The sequence below is a fragment of the Ambystoma mexicanum genome, chromosome 14 (assembly GCF_040938575.1).
Source record: "Ambystoma mexicanum isolate Mex_15411 chromosome 14, UKY_AmexF1_1, whole genome shotgun sequence".
NCBI classification, from domain to species: domain Eukaryota; kingdom Metazoa; phylum Chordata; class Amphibia; order Caudata; family Ambystomatidae; genus Ambystoma; species Ambystoma mexicanum.
In genome coordinates, this window is record NC_090940.1 from 87,420,536 (window position 1) to 87,436,889 (window position 16,354).

At 49.4% G+C, this 16,354-nt stretch overlaps 1 protein-coding gene across 7 annotated transcripts in view; it reads left to right on the plus strand.

The window, feature by feature from the left end:
- RYR3 (ryanodine receptor 3) overlaps positions 1–16,354 on the plus strand; it is a 1,751,462-nt gene that overhangs the window by 414,223 nt on the left and 1,320,885 nt on the right. For all 7 annotated transcript variants that reach the window (XM_069638568.1, XM_069638566.1, XM_069638573.1 and 4 more), the window contains exon 3: positions 9,147–9,254. In XM_069638568.1, coding sequence (XP_069494669.1) covers positions 9,147–9,254 — 108 coding nt within the window. The remainder of the gene's footprint in view (positions 1–9,146; positions 9,255–16,354) is intronic.

The following is a 16,354-nucleotide window of genomic DNA, read 5'->3' on the forward strand; positions in this document are numbered from 1 at the left end:
CACAAACACTCCACAGACCCCCTCCTTATAATAGCCTCTGCACTCCTTTCACTCTCACCTCCTCTGGTCTCTCAAACATCCTCCACCACATCCTGTCCTCATCCAACTAACCCCCACTTGCACACTCTCACACACCTCCTTAAATAACCCATCCCCTCCCAGGATTGGATACCACCCTGTTCAATCACTTACCTGGCTCCAGGCGGTGTGATAGGGGAAGGCCATGGGAGGGCTTAAAAGGGCTGGTAAGCCCCACCCCTTTTCGAACATGGATCCTGCTGGGGTCCTGGAGGTTGTTTTACTCAAGGCCAGCAAATAATAATATCCCTGGTGGCATAGTGGGTTTAAGGCCTTCGGGGGCCTTTATTTATTATTAGAAATAATCCCTGGTGGGTGCAGACTCCAGCAGACTAGCCTGCCTGTGTTGTGAAAGACGTAGCACCCCTTGGTGCGCTGTCTGCCCTTGCCAGATTCTGTGGCCGGTCTAGTGGCATTTTCACGGCACCCCATTACAGGGATGCTGCCGCAGTCTCTGGCTTCTCTCTTGATGTGTCAGGGCTCTCCTGGGGCAGCTACCCCACTCCAGCCACAGCCTGGAGGCTCTCCTCTCTGCAGATAAGGAGGGGTGGGGAGGGGGACTACCTTCATTCAGGCACCCATGTTGGGCTGGGTGGGGTGTGTTCCCCCATCTTTTGACAGTGCCACAACGCTGGCCCTGTCACACTGAGGAAACACCATGCCCAGTTGTAATAGTCTGTGAACCTTGTAATCTTGATTCAGGTCTCTGGTATACTCTGATATACTCTTGGGCAGGACTCCTTTGGGCTGGACTTGCTCCCTGATTTGCTCACGAGAACGAGCTCCCTGCTCTCCTTGACAAGTCCCTAGACAAGTCCCCCTTGTCAGAATAGCACTGTGCACTAATGATGTGGCTGCAGGGTCCGCTTTAACGTTGAAATTCTTCCTACAAGGTTCTCGAGATCTGCGTGGAGTGCATAACAGAGTGCATAGGAGAGTCCACAGTTACTTTTAGGATGTGCTGGTGTGGCTTCATGTTGCTGAAGGGTCTGTTTAATGGTGATGGCCTTATTACAAGCTGAAGGGTCCACCTAACGGCGAAACCCTTCTCGAGATTGGCACAGAGCACAGAGCTGAGTGCACAGGAGAGTGCACAGCTACAGCCAGTTCATGGCGAGTGATTAATGAAGCCTTCATGTGGAAGGTAAGCCTTTTCTTGCCTTCCACATTGGGGCGGAATAATCAAGGATTCTGGTATGGCATCTCCTCTGGCGTCCAGATACAATCTTAAGAGTGTTCCAGCGAGAAACACAATTCTGCCTGAATCTCACAACAAGGCACAGATGTCAGACGAATAACTACTGACTGGCATATGCTGGCCAGACAAGAACCTAGCCCCTTTAAATGTGGAGAACCACTGTGAAATCTTGGATAGGCGAAGTCCTTATAGGGATTAAAGGTCGAGACAAATGATTACAATCAATTCGTCAGCCATCATGGATGAACAGCCGACGATTATTAATTGGAATCGAAATGGGGCTGAAAGACGACTGGAGGAAGAGGAGATTTCACTCATAGAGCTCTGCCAAAGTGTGGGAAGTAAGGATGGGGGGATAGTAGGCAAGGAGAGTCACACTCCAGGCATGAATATAGGAGAGGTATCCAATATCCTCAAACAAGATAAAAACGGGTCCCACAAGTCAAAGGAGACTCTGAAAGAATTTCTTTCAGTCACTTAATCCTAATAAACTTGAGGTGATAGCCATTCCAGGAGAGTTGGATCAAACCAATGTAAATGAAGAGGGGAGGAAAGGGAAAAGGAGAGCCAAAAGACTACTGAGGGTGAATAAAGGAAATCCAGTCTGAACACGGATTGAAAGACCTGGCACCATCCTTCCCTTGTTACTGAAGATGGAGAACCTTAATAACATCCAGGAGGATATGTCACAAGATATGATTGAGCTGGCTGAGATAGTACACAGTGATGAGACTGTCGTGAAAGTGTGGTGCCAGTACACTGAGTGACTGCTCGGGGCCGAAACTAGATGAGTGCTTGGAGGCACCAAGGGTGACTTCTCCTGTTGGGGGGGGGTGAAATGGGGCCAGGGTGCTCTTAGAGTTCCAGAGGAATACAAGAGTCGGCCCCTGAGGGTGCACTGCCTGTGACATGGGAGTCTCAGCATTTTGGATGAAAGTGTGACTGTAGGGAGGCGACCATCTGCCTCTGCAATGTCCATTGGCCACAGTGGTGGTAAGTACATCCTCCCTCATGCAAGTCATGTAAGTCTAACGAAAGAAAAATTCCTCACCTAAGAATTTATTAACGACAAAGGCTCTTTTTTAACAGAGCTGTGACATTGAACAGGTCAGCTCTTTATTCTCTGACATAGTCCCCCTAAGGCTTATAAACATCTCGCATATTGAACAAGTGGAGTGCGTTAAGGAAAAGACAGATCAAGTGATCTTACATATGAAATCTAAATTGATTTTTAACTTAATTTGAAAAGAGACAGAGCATTTCTTTATTTTAGGTTTTGAATTGTATCCCTATGAAAAGAATACTGTGGGTGCGCCCTGGCCGGGGTTACCCGAGGAGCTTTTAAGATTTAAGGATGGTGACACTGGAAATATAAAATGTACAGGTATGGCAACAGGGGATAGGACGTGTGCCTGGGAGAATATACTGTCATAAGGCCCTCAAATAAAAAGGATTGGTCATGGGTTTCCACAGCATTGGTCCAGAATAACCAAAGGTCTTGGTGTGAAATGAGCAACAGGGTTTGTCTTTAGGAGTGGCAAGCATAGTACTCCTACGTCCCGTCCCCTTTCCTCCATACTTGTGGGACATCTCTCCGTCCTGTGGGGCGGGACCGGAGCACTTTGTAAAAAGCATCCAAATATTTTTCAAAAATGTGTCCCTCCTCTCTTTCCTGTGTGGGGCTTGGCACGCAGCCGTAACCCCGCCCACCTTGGTTCCGCCCCGCACATCGCCCATCAGTCCTTTTCTTCGCACGATCGGGGCCGGACGCACTTGCATCCTCGGAAGATTTTCTTCCCTGTTTTCCTCTCTGGCTCTCGCTAGCGTTCGTTTACTAGTCTGTCTATGTCTTTTAAACTAGATTTTCCAGACTGTTCATCATCTCACCGTCACTTTGCGAGGGCGGATCCCCATCCTCTTTGTTTAGAGTGTTTGGGTCCGGAACACCGTTGGGACTCCTCTTTTTACTGTGACGCCCTTTCGGTCCGGGCACTTCAACGTCGGTTGGAGTGGTGGGAGGAGGTGTTCGGACGAACTCCTCCTTCTCATTTTCAGGCGTTCATCGACGAGAAGAAGAAACGCCCGGTACGTTCTTTACTTTTCAGAGCACCCTGACCGGTGGAAACCTGCCCAGGTTCCTCTCGGGCTGGGAGGGGCGTTGATCGCTCTGTTACTGGGGTTCGCCCTGAGGTGCCTGTCGGGCCTAATAATTCTACCAGAGTTTTCTCCGAGGGTCTCCGAGGGTCTCCGTACACCGGAGTACGCTCTGAGGCCCCTCCTGTGGGGGCTGTTTGTAGGCCCAGTTCTACTGAGTCCTGGGGTACTGGAGCTTGCTCTGAGGCCTCTCTTTCGGCTTCCCTCAAAAACAAAACCGGGGTGCGCCCGAGGCCTTGGCTGGGCTTGTGGTTACCCAACGGATGTTCGAGGCCCGTGCCGATAAGGCTTTTACCGGGCCTAGGTCCGAGGTCCCTCATACAGAGGCTAAGGCTACCAACAGTTCTGAGGGGCCGGGCAAGGCCCTGTCGGTGAAAGCGGTTGCTCACCATTCCCGCTCTTGTGGTGACACCGGATCTGTTGAGGGGGCAAAGAAGAAAGATTCTTCTTTTACCGGCAGTGCTGAGGCCCTTCCTTCGAAGGCTCAGTTGGCGGTTGGTATGTCGCAGAAACATTCCAGGCCTCATAGTACCGGCTCTGCTGAGGTTCTTTACGTTAAGGCTAAAATTAAGACCCCTGACCCATCGACGGCGACCCCTGCCTCACTTCCTCACGTGCCGCAGTTCCCCTCAGATGAGGACAAAATGGCAGCCGTTCCCGCCACGACCACGGCAGCCATTTTAGGTACTACCCCTACAACTACGCCATCGGCCCCTGGTGTAGGGTTTGGTCCTTTGGGTGAACCTAAGGTCCCTTGTGCGCATCCTTACAGGCCGGTTTATGATTGGAACGCCCGGATGCCTCTTCCGCACAATGTTTCGTTGCCTGCGGGGGTGGCTCCCTTGATTTATGTGGATACGTCGGTGGAGGGGCCGGTGTGACACCCTTCTCCGTTACGTCCCTAGATTTGTCCACCTCATGAGAGGCCTCCTCAAGTTCCGAAACAATCTCCTGAGGACGCCTTTTTCGGTAAATTTCAAGCGCTTATGCGCACCGACCCCATGAGGGAATAGTTCGAAGGGCTTTTCAAGGAGATATGTCCACCTGCGCCTCCGACTCCACCTGCTTCTCCGGTGGTTCCGCCAGTGCCTCCCTTGCCCGTGGTGCCTCCCCCTGCTCTTCCGCCTTTGCCACCATTGTCCCCAGTGGACAAGGCAGTGCCTGACACGGCTCAGCAGGATCCGGACCTGTCAGATGACCCTCAAGGCGATCAGGACAACGAGGACCTTCCCCGCTCTATCAGAGCTTTCCATGACCGGGTGCTAGACATGATGAGTTTCTTAGATGTTCCTGTGCCCGAGGCACCCGCTCCGCAGGAGGGCGTGCTTTCTGGGGCATTCACCTTGTCTCCCTTGGAGCGTACCCGCCTGTTCCTGCAGAAGGATGTTCTGGCCGAGGTCCGAAGAGTCTGGGAAAAGCCACACTTGGGACTTTTTGTCAATAAAAAGATTGACGCGAGGTACAGGCTGCATTCTTCAGGAGAAGTGGCCTTGTCATCTTGTCTGCCTCCCTCCTCCACAGTGGTGGCTGCGGCTACGTTGCAATCCAGACCTGCAGCATCCTCTTCCGTGACGGCTACTCAGGCCTTGGGAAAGGAGGACAAGCTCCTGGACTCCCTAGGGAGGAAAATCTTTGCCAATTCGGCCTTGCAGCTCAGACAGGCCAATGCAGAATTGATTTTGGCGGGAGCTAACATGCGGATGTGGAAAGGTCTGTCGGAGTTTGAGGAGCACATTCCGGTTGAGAAGTTGGAAGATTTCAGAGGGGGCCTTTCCGATGCCAGGGTCTTGGCCCAGGATCTCCTGGAGGCTGCGGCTCATCATGTAGACACCTCGGCTCGGGGCCTGATGCTTGGGGTTGATACCTCACGGCAAGCGTGGCTGCATGCCACTAAGTTTTCGAAGGAAGTGCAAGACAAGGTACTGGACCTTCCATTTGATGGTAAGGAGCTTTTTCACTTTTCTACTGATGTAGAGCTCACCAAAACCAAGGCTAGCACTCAGACGGCTAAATCATTGTCTGTTCTAGTTAAAGCTCCTTTCAAATCCCAGAGATCGTTGTCGCAAAGTCGACCTTCCTCTGGTTTTAGGGGCTTCGTCGACCGCAAATCTCGCAGAATGGATACTCCTGCGGGGAATAACCGCCGTAGACAACAGCGTATGTGGTTTTTTCCTGCTCCTCAGCCTCCTCATCAGGTTCAGGTGGCACCGCCACCGATAAGCCTGCCAAATTAGGGTTTTCCGCGCTCGCACGAGACCCCGGTGGGAGGACGCATTGCATCTCATTGGGAGGCGTGGCAGACCATCACAGAAGACAGATGGGTCTTGTCAGTCGCTTGAGTGGGCTTACGCTTACCTTTACCCCCTACCCCACCCATCAACCCTCCTTTTCAGCTGTCGGGCTCACCCTCCCTCAAGGCCAAGGTTCAGAAACTTCTGCACCTCAGAGCTGTGGAACCCGTTCCCCCGAGGGGAGGGCTTCTACTCCCGGCTGTTTAAGGTGCCCAAACCCAACCAGGCTGGCCTACGCACCATCCTAGACCTTTCCCAGTTCAATCTTTTCCTACCCCAAGAGAAATTCAAGATGATCACGCCCGGCCAGATACGTTCCTCTTTGCAGATGGGCGATTGGCTCAGCATGGTGGATCTTCAGGATGCGTACATGCATATCCTGATTTGGAATCCACACCGGAGATACCTCCGCTTCTCTTTGGGAGAGGAGCACTTCCAGTTTCGGGTGCTTCCTTTCGGCCTCAGCTCGGCGCTGCGTGTCTTCACGAAGATGATGTTGGTGATTACGGCCTATCTTCGTCTCCAGGGTATCCATGTGTATCCCTATTTGGACGACTGGCTCTTACTCAGCCCTTGTCCGTTGGCAGCAGCGGGCAACCTCCAGTCTCACCTTCAGCTCCTGTTCCATCTTGGGCTGTCGGTGAACTGGCGGAAATCCTCCATGACGGTCTCACAGGACCTGACTTTCCTGGGTTTTCGTTGGAGCACGATCGACTGCCGAGTGTATCTGACCGGAGACAGAATGGCGGATCTATTGGCCACGTGTCAGATGTTTGCGCAGTCGGAGAGCATGTCAGCCTGGTGGTTCCAGAGGCTTCTGGGCCTCATGGCCTCTTGTGTACTGGCTCTTCGTCTTGCTCGTCTCAAAATGAGACGGACCCAGATGGCTCTTCGGAGTTCCTGGCGTCAGGCTGTGGACCCGGATTCCAAGCGGATAATGATTCCGGATTCCATGAGAGTGGACCTGGACTGGTGGTCATCTCTCAGCAACCTGTCAGTGGGCGCTGGGTTTCAGGACCCAGCCCCCATGGTGACGACCACGACGGACTCCTCCCTTTTGGGATGGGGTGCGACATTAGATCTTCTTCAGGTCTCAGACCTTTGGTCGCCTCAGGACAAGCTCCTGTACATAAACCATTTGGAGCTTCTGGCGATCTTTCTGGCGCTCAAGGCGTTCAGACCGCTCATTGTCAACAAGGTGGTCCGCATAAGAACGGACAATGTGGTATCAATGTATTACATAAACAAGCAAGGGGGAACAAAGTCTCCCCCTCTCGTGGACCTGTCCATCCAGATTTGGGAGTGGGCCGTGCTTCATGGTGTCTGGCTGCTTGCAGTGCACATCACGGGCCAGCTGAATGTCACAGCGGATGTCACAGCGGATGCCCTCAGCCGGCGGACAGTGGTCAGTGGGAGTTGAAGGCGGAGATCCTCTCATGGATTTTCTCGCGTTGGGGCACACCGGAGGTGGACCTCTTCGCCACGGCGGTAAACAAGAAGCTTCCTCAGTACGCCTCCAGAGGGGGAAGAGGAGAGCGTAGGGAGCCCAGCTGAGTGCCCATGGAGGGGGAAGAGGAGAGCGTAGGGAGCCCAGGTGAGTGCCCATGGAATCACTAAGTCAACTGCTGCAACTGGGGGGCAGTGTGACCACTGCAGTGTGAGAGTGGAGGAGTGTTTGTTTTGTTTGTTTTTTTTATTCACTTATAATGCGCACCAAACCCGAAGGTAGCCGGGCGCAGCAGTACAGAATATGTGAGGCTTGAGGTTACATGGTTACAGATTACATGCAAGTGCAAAATATATACTGGCCGTAGACGGTAAGTTACTAGTTACAAGCAAGACAGAATATATACAGGCACTAGAAGGACATCTGGCACAGCTCTAAATGCCCCCTTTAGTTTGTAGTCTTCTAATAATTAATTCTGGACTATTAACATCTTTCTATGTGTGTTTTTCAACTCTGTCCAAAAGTAAGAACCACAAACAGTCCAACAGCCATTTCGATAACTACTACATACGTAACATCCATGAGGGCTATTCAGGGTGCTATTAAACTCTTTTTGTATTAACACACTGGTGATCAAGAAATTCACCAGAACATAGGGGAAGCAGCTGTACAGAAACACACTCTAATAAGATGTGGACCCTTACTTCCTTGGCAACTAGAAATTGTGTGGATTGTAAGAGACCAATATGCATGGGGGGCAGTGGGGCCAACATTACAATCCAGGGTCACAGAATCTGTTATTTAAATGCATGCATTGCCACTGAGTGGTACTACATGCCCCTGCAGCCTAGTCTCCTCTCTCTCACTGTGGAGGCCTTTGTGTGTCGGGGCTCAATCAAGACGACTGCCTCACCCATGTACACAGAATGTCAGCAGGCTTTGCAGCACTCTGTCCCTTTGTTCTGAAGGATTTCATCTTTTTCAATTCTTTTTTTTTGCATTTTGGAGCTCTGGCCCATGGGGCAACACCGAAGCCAGTCTGGGGGGCAATTGCCCCTTTGCCCTACTTGCCAGTCCACCTCTGGTCAGAAGGTGTTGGCGGGGACTCCCAGAGGTAGTTGGAGAGAAACATCAGACGTTGGTAGATGGGAGACCAGTGAAGGTGTAGGGGGAGACCCATGGATGTGGTTGGAGAGAAATACCAGGACGAGGTTGGGACCCAGGAGAGAATCGTCAGGGTTTGCAAAGTAATTGCTGGGGTGAGCAAGAAGGAACAGAAGGACATGTATAGCCCAGGGCAGGGGGAGGGGAGAGATCCCGATCTGAAGGGTCCAGGGCCACAATAGGAGGAGGAATGAGCATATGTTGTGCTGTCGAGGGTGAGTCAGGGCCCTAGGCAAGGGAGGTGAAAGGGACCTCTTCAGTGCCTCTGTAGAAACTAGGGCCTCCAAATTCCATATTCTCTGCCTGCCAGTGGAGGGGAAACTGTGTCTGCAGTTTGTGCCGGAGACCCACTGGCAACTACAAAGCCTGCAGGAAGGACCATTGAAGCTCATATCAGACAAACCTTCCTTTGGATAAAGACTCTTGCCTGTTATGTACTCTCTATTGTGGGACCCACTTGCATATTAGAAAGAGTGTCACTTTACAGACTTGTAAGATTCGATTAGAAGAACATGTTCATTCTTTTCAAGTGCTGTAATGATTGAACTGAGCAGGATTAGCATCATCAATCTGATTAGTTGTACGTACTGCTTTGTCTTTGTCATGTTATTTATTGTCTTTGGACTGTATGTATCTTGCACAGCACCTTGAAACTAGTTACTCTGGTAATGAGTTGCGCTCAATAAATAATGTCACTACTACTAGCCAAGATGACACTAGTCACTCAATGTAAATTTGTCTTTTTGGTCTTGCTCTTCTTTGTAAACCTTGGCCTGCCAACTCACTGGTGTCCCTTTGTCTTCTGTTTCCACAGTATGTCCCTCCTGACCTCTGCATCTGTAACTTTGTACTGGAGCAGTCCCTCTCCGTGCGGGCCCTGCAGGAGATGTTGGCCAACACGAGTGACAATGCTGGCGAAGGGGTAAGTCGGTGCCTTGTGTCATTTGCTCTTTGTCTTGGGGTTGGCTCTGGAAGCAGACTTGTTTTCTATGGCCAGAGAATCTTCCAGTACAAGCAGTCGCTGGGTGCTCCTGCCACACAACACTGGTGGGTAATCCATGGAAGGACCAAAGATCTGCCAATTGCCAATAGAGACAGGACATAAAAAATCATAGTGCTTTCCAAAAATGCCAATACTTATTCTCAGTGCACCCTTTCCTTTCCCTCCAAAGCACGCTCAAATGTTAAAGCAATAAGACAGGCGTTTGTTACATTTCTTTAGCGTTCAAGGTTCTAGGCAGAGAGTGATGTCATAATACATAACCAGACACCATCAAACAAGGGAATTTTGAAATCTGTATTAGCACCCTGGCGGAGGGCGCCAAGCAATTAGGTGGCTAGGAACGCAGTCTTGAACCGCCAGTGAATGCCCACGTTCCATCCCACCTGACAGCCGGCTCCCGCTGCCGCCATCATCCCCCCACACCTGTCCTGTTTATTTTTTTCTCCACTTCGTACTCCCCATGTACCTTATTTCTGTGGCAGCGGCAATCCCGGCCGCCACCTCTCCTTCCTCTCTGCTCCTGCAGGCCGCCATGTAAAGGAAAGAGGGACTTTGCACGGAGCCCCACTTCCCTTTGCCTGGTGGCCATCTTGGAAAAGTATTTTCCTACACTCAATGGGACGAGGCGCGCTTCCCATTGAACTAAGAAAAACACTTTTTTTTTATTTCCCCGGGGTACCGCTTTGGCAACCAAGGGTGCTTATAGCATTAATCCCCGTTCCAAGTGCTGTAACGGGGGTAACAGCCCCGGTTCCCACGTTATCCAGTATTGCTTGCTCTGGCCGATACCTTGGGCTACCGGGCCGTTACCCCCTGTTTGAGCCCTTGGAATGGGGGATTAATGCTATATTGTTGTTGATTCTTGAGGCAGCAGCTGTGGATTTGGAGACCTGGAATGTTTCTATGCCACTGGCTTTTGCTTTTAATGACAAGTGCCACCTGCAGACTTAGACTGTAGATCGCTTATTTAATTTCAGGCTGTCATCGGAGCCTCTCTTTGTTTACATTTTTACAAAGGAAAAGTCGCTTGGACCTTGGAAAGTGTACGTGGTCAATTCTTCGAGTTAATTTTCAGATGACCGTTTAGAGTTTGAATCTCAACTCCCCTGCTGACATCCTGCTTGATCGTGAGCGCAGTGCTCTGTCTCGAACTCAATTGGAAATGTGAAGCACAAAAGCTGCCTGAGCGTGATATGATTTTCTGTGACCATCTGCAGACGCCATCACAGCACTGTAAACCCCGTGACACATTCACCACTAAGTAAATCTCACTCATACACAGCCTAGTGCCACTGCCACGCCCATGTCTCCGGGGCCCACCTGCCGGGGGGGGGGGGTGGGGGGGGCGGGGAGGGTCGAGGGGCATCCCACTTCAGCTGCTCCACCTGTCACCAAAATCATATCCAGGACTTCCACAGCAAGTGGTGAGAGTAACCTTTGACCCCCTAGGCACCTGCCCTTCTATTTGTACCGTGCATGCCACCAGAGCTTGTCTCTACCAGGAAGGGCTTTCCTTTCAACTGAGTTTCGTGAAGATGAAGCGGGGTGCTTCCGCATACACTGGTGCACTCAGGGTTGCCCCCAAAAAGTCATGGCTCCAGCTGCTCAGCACCGTAAATTAATGCTGACCCGGACAAAGTGGCATTCTGACTGCACCTCCTTTGCAAAAAGGCAAGATTTGTTGTTTTTAGAGCCGAAATGGTGCCCCCCGCCGCCCCTGAAGTTGGCACCCTATGTGTAGCACCTAGTGCCCTCTGTCCCGACACCTTTACGAGCGTACCTTGATTTTCAGCGTTTCGTAGGAGCTGGCATTTGTTGCAGGATCTGCGCATGCGTAGATGGTGGATTTATCCACTGAGCAATAAGCCCAGAACTTCGCCGACCAGGCAAAAGCTGAAAGAATCATGCACTTGAATGGGCGCTTCTGGACTTCGCAGCATTGTTAGGTGGGTGAGATGGGCGAGATGGGCCAATGAATGGCATGTAGATGACCTTCCCTGGCCATCTACGCTGAAGTGGGTCCGATGCCCAGGCAAGTTCGCCAGCGTGCCGTGCATTGGGCACTCTGCTAAATACACCATACCGGTAAATTAATGAAATGGAAATGTATGGCCCCGGCACTCAGACCGAGATCATTATGCTTTGAGTGCCGCGTGTTTGCCAGCTAGTCCTGCAGGCCTCATCGACGTAAGCCTTTAATTACACGCCTCCCTCTCCCGATCTATAAATATGACAGGCGGCCTGCCTTCCAGATCCTTAGTTCAGTGCCACCCCGGTTGGATGTGTCTTTTGTGGAAATTACTCATTGGTTACGGCCTACCTTTTTATGAACTGGCAGTGAAACGCGTTTGGCACTTGTGGGCGATGTAAAGTAGCACACTGACACTGAAGGTCTGCACCCGAGCCTCTGATAAACACATCAACTGGCCCTCTTCCTTTTACCGAAGCTTGTTGGGGTGACTTGTCACTGCACCCATTTGGAGTGTGATTAACCCTATTTTGCAAATAGCGTTTCCCCTTCTGTAATGGCATTCTGGGAAACGATGATATGCAGGGTTGCCCAGAGCAATGCCGGAGGTTGTCATTCAATGAAAACCTTCCAACCATCACCTTTTTTGTTGTTGAAGCCAGCCCTGAGTTGGGTAAGTATGCCCACACATGGGTCCCAAGTTTGCCCTGCCTAGAGAGCCAAGCTACACATCTCTGATGACATCCAATGAGGTCAAAGCACATCTGGGGTTGCTTGTGGTCTCGTGCAAAAGCAATGTGACCTAGCAGTTCTGGCTAGACTGCCTGTTTCTGGTGGGGCCAAGCCAGAATTGCATATGGTCTTTCCCCTTCTGTAAGGACATGGCAGACTGAAAAACAACAATGGCAGTGGTTAGGATTCTTTTAAAGCCTTTAAGCCATCACCTTTTTGTTTGCTGCACCCCGATAATAATAAGAATAAATAATAATAATAATAATAATAATAATAATAATAATAAAAAATAATAAGACATTCAAAGCAAAGTGTGCAATCAGAAACCTTTATCTGTATAATCTAGTTCCTTTTTTTCAACATTCTGCCCTCTAGTCTCTTTCAGACATTGTTTCTATTTCATTTTATTTCTTTTATTCAGATTTTATTCTGCTGATTTAAAATGTAGGTCCTTTTGCAGCCATGAGATTTCTATCTCCATATATAAAACGGTTAGGTATGTCTCCGTACTCGGCTGAGGAAATTCATTAGTATTAGGTTGCCCTCTGCTGTCTAAATGGCAAAGTGCACCTATGTTTGCCCTTCCAATTGAACAACAGCTATCATTTTAACAAACAGCATGAGCACGGTACTACGCAGTCACCATCTCCTTTCACCAACACAAACCTTTGGAATAATTTTGAGTGCCTTCTTTCCACCCCCACTTCTCTTCACACAGGGCACGGCAGTTCCAGTGTCAATGAACAGTTAATTACTGGCTCAACATTTCAGTCTCTAAAGAGCCGAAACGCTGTAGGATGAATGCCTCCTTGCGAGCAAAACTGGAAGTAGGTGCTGTATTTATGCTACTACGCAATCTTATGCCATCACAGGGACTCTGCAATGGAACAAGGTTGACAATTACAAAGACACATCATAGAGGCCTGTGTGATTGATGAAACATAGATACTGTTCTTATACCATGCATACCTCTCATTCCATCTGATGCAAATATGCCTTTCAAATTCAAAAGAAGACTGTTACCTATACATTTAGCCTTTTCTATGACCATTAATACGTCACAGGGACATACGTCCCCAACCTGGATTTGATCAGTGGTAATTCTGATATTTAAGAAGAGGGACAGAAGTGACCCTATGAATTACTGACCGATATTGTCCTTTAAGATGTGCTAGAACAGCACATGTTACGCAGGAAATGGCTAGTTACTATTCATTACTCAAGTACTTTTGGTAGCCTGTATACTGGCACTGGCATACTGGCACTGCAGGAAGGGCAGCTCCCAGTGTGATGTCACTTCAGTGAGAGCAGCCCCCAGTGTGATACAATTGAAGTAAGGACAGCATCTAGTGTGATGGCACTGCAGGAAGGGCAGCTCCCAGTGTGATGTCATTGCAGTAAGTTCAGCTCCCAATGCAATGCCACAGCAATGAGAGCAGCTCCCTGTGTGATAGAATTGAAATAAGGGCAGCATCGCGTGTGATGGCACTGCAGGAAGGACAGCTCTCAATTTGATATCACTGCAGTAAGAGAAACTCCTAGTGTGATGTCATTGCAGCAAAGGCAGCTTGTAGTATGATGTCACTGCAGGAAGGGCAGGTCAGCATGATGTCACTGAAGAAAGGGAAGCTTCCAGTAAGAGAACACTGAGAACGGAGAGCTGCTTTCTCTTTGATTTCTATGCCGTATTTTAATTATTTTGATTTTTTATCAGTTTTAATCAGTGCAGGCAAAACACCTATACATCAAAGGACCACACAAAAATTGCTAGAAAACATTAGAAGCAATTTAAATGTAGAACTACATCAAAAAACGGTAGGGGAAAGAGGAACAGAGATAACAAAGAATATTGCGTTTTGACTCGATCAACAATCATGTTAGAGCATAAACCCATACAATAAAAACTCCAAAAGATAGCGTTCTAAGCCTAGTTTTCAACTTCTTGCAGAAACCCAAAAAATCAGGAATGTGTCTAAATCAGCAGGGAAGCCACTCTTCAAAGAAATAGAGGAGATGCAAACATTCCTTTCTTCCTGGTCATATATTTTATATATTTTGGGACCTCTACAGAGAGGGCATTCCTTGTCGCTATCACTCTGCTGTCAGCAGAGATACAGAGCTCATAAGCCAGATACATCTTAGAGCTATAGTGGACTACCTCACCGGTTAAGCTTGTCAGTTTACAATCAGTGCAGAGTTTTAAAGGCAACCAGTGGAGCTGGCAGAGTATTAGAGTCACTGCTCACACCATCTTGCTCCCACAACAAGCCTGGCTGCTGCATGTAGAAGCGCTGCCTTCAACGTGGACATGATGGGGAGAGGCAAACCAACCTAAACTGAGTCCCAAAAATCTATGTGGGTCACCACAGGCACCTGAACCAGGAGAGGAAATGATATAGGGTTTAGTAACAGGAAGCAAAAACAGCTGCAATTGACAAGATTGAACAATCTACTAGATGCACAGCCTCTTGGAGAGGCCACTACCAAGCAGGAAGAGCAGAGATTTGGGCCAGGTGGGCAGTGTAGGACAACTTTTATCCTCGTCCAAATCCGGCATCCATAGCTGGATCAGGCAAACAGCGGTTAGACCCAGCAAAGAAAACGAACTGGGTTCTTGGATTTGAATGTTTGAAAATACCTAGTTATACAATCCACTATTTATGTCCCCTCAACAGGCCTGTACAAGTAAGGACATATCAGTTTGGTCTCTACATTAAGGGCATCACTCTGTATGATGTCTGTGCAATAAGCACAGCTCTAAGTTTTATATCTATGTACTGAGGACAGTCATCAGTTTGATGTCACTACAGTAAGGACATTTTCGTTTGATGTCCCTGCAGCATTTTATTTTATTTCAACTGTGATACAGCGCTGGCCCTACCCAGAGTGTCTTGGAGCGCTTTACAAAGTTCAGATTGAGGAGATTAAAAAAGTTACAATGTTTTTCAGGATAGCAATATCTGGATCGATACAGGATAGGGGCAGTCTAGCTGGATTAAAGTGGAGGAAGATGTAAGGACAGCTCTGTTTGGTATCACTGCAGTTAGGTAAGCTCTCAGATAGATGTCATTGCAGCAAGGCCAGCTGTTAGTTGATGTCTCTGCAGTAAGAGCACTCTCTGTATGATGTTTATGCAGTAAGGGCAGCTCTCAGTTTGATCGCTGCAGTGAGGGCAGCTCTCAGCTGGATATCACTGCAGCAAGGACACCTTCTTATTTTGATGTCTTCAGTAAGGGCAGCTCCCAGTGTGATCGGACTGCAGTAGAGGCCTCACCCAGTGTTATGTCAATACAGTAAGGACAGCTCTAATTGTCAGGTCAAATCAGTAAGGGCAGCTCTAGTGTAATGTCACTGGAGTAAGGGTAAATGCCTGTTGCATGTATCTGCAATAAAGGCAGCATTCTGCCACTGCAGTAAAGACAGCTCTGTGTGCTGTGATCAATCAGGAGCACTGGTCTCTTCTCCCCAAGGGGGGGGGGGGCAACCTATTTGAGGCCAGGGAGGTGAGCCCGCTCCACAAGACCCTCCCTAGGGGTTTGGGCAAGTGGGACCTCACTGGGAGTGACTCATCCTTAGGGGACAAGGACTCCCATTCCCAAAGGGATTTCTCTATGCACGACATTTTATCTGCATACATGGGACTGCCTTGCATCCAAAACAGTGTGTCCTCCTGTTTGGCTGTAGGAAATGTGGAACGTAACAAGTTATCTGAAAATAAAGGAAATGTCACTTTAAGAAGAAACGAGTTTGAAAACAGGATGTGAGGCCCAAATGGAGGAGAGAGAATGGTGTGCAGGGGAAGTCCCCTGATGTCTGAACTCCAAGGAGAAGTGGAGCCAAGTGCAGCCGCGGAGCCTGCAGCACTCTGAGAAGTGGAGATGGCAATTCAGGGACACCAGAGGACCGGTATAGCAGACAGCGGGAGAACTGTTGTCAGGAGGGAAGCAGAGGAACCGCCTGAAGAGGTGATGTCACCACAGAGGTGCCGTGGTGCGCCTGGGGCTCTACTAACTACACTGAAACTGGATGATAGGAAGCGAGGAAAGCTTCCACCAGTCGCCATTTGGAGAACGCAGCGAGTTGCAGTGAAGCCAATATTGGAGCAACTGAGAAACCAAGACACATTAGCAAAGAGAGTTAATTGAACTACCCGAGCGTGAGCCGAGTCCCACAAAATCACCTGTGGCTGATGCAGGTTGAGGGATGTACTGGAGGAGTGGGTGGCCACAGGGAGAGTGAGTAAATAAGCAAAGAGACTGTGATTGTGATACATGTAGGAGTGGAATAACGAATGAGCAGAAACTGATGTTTCAGGAGA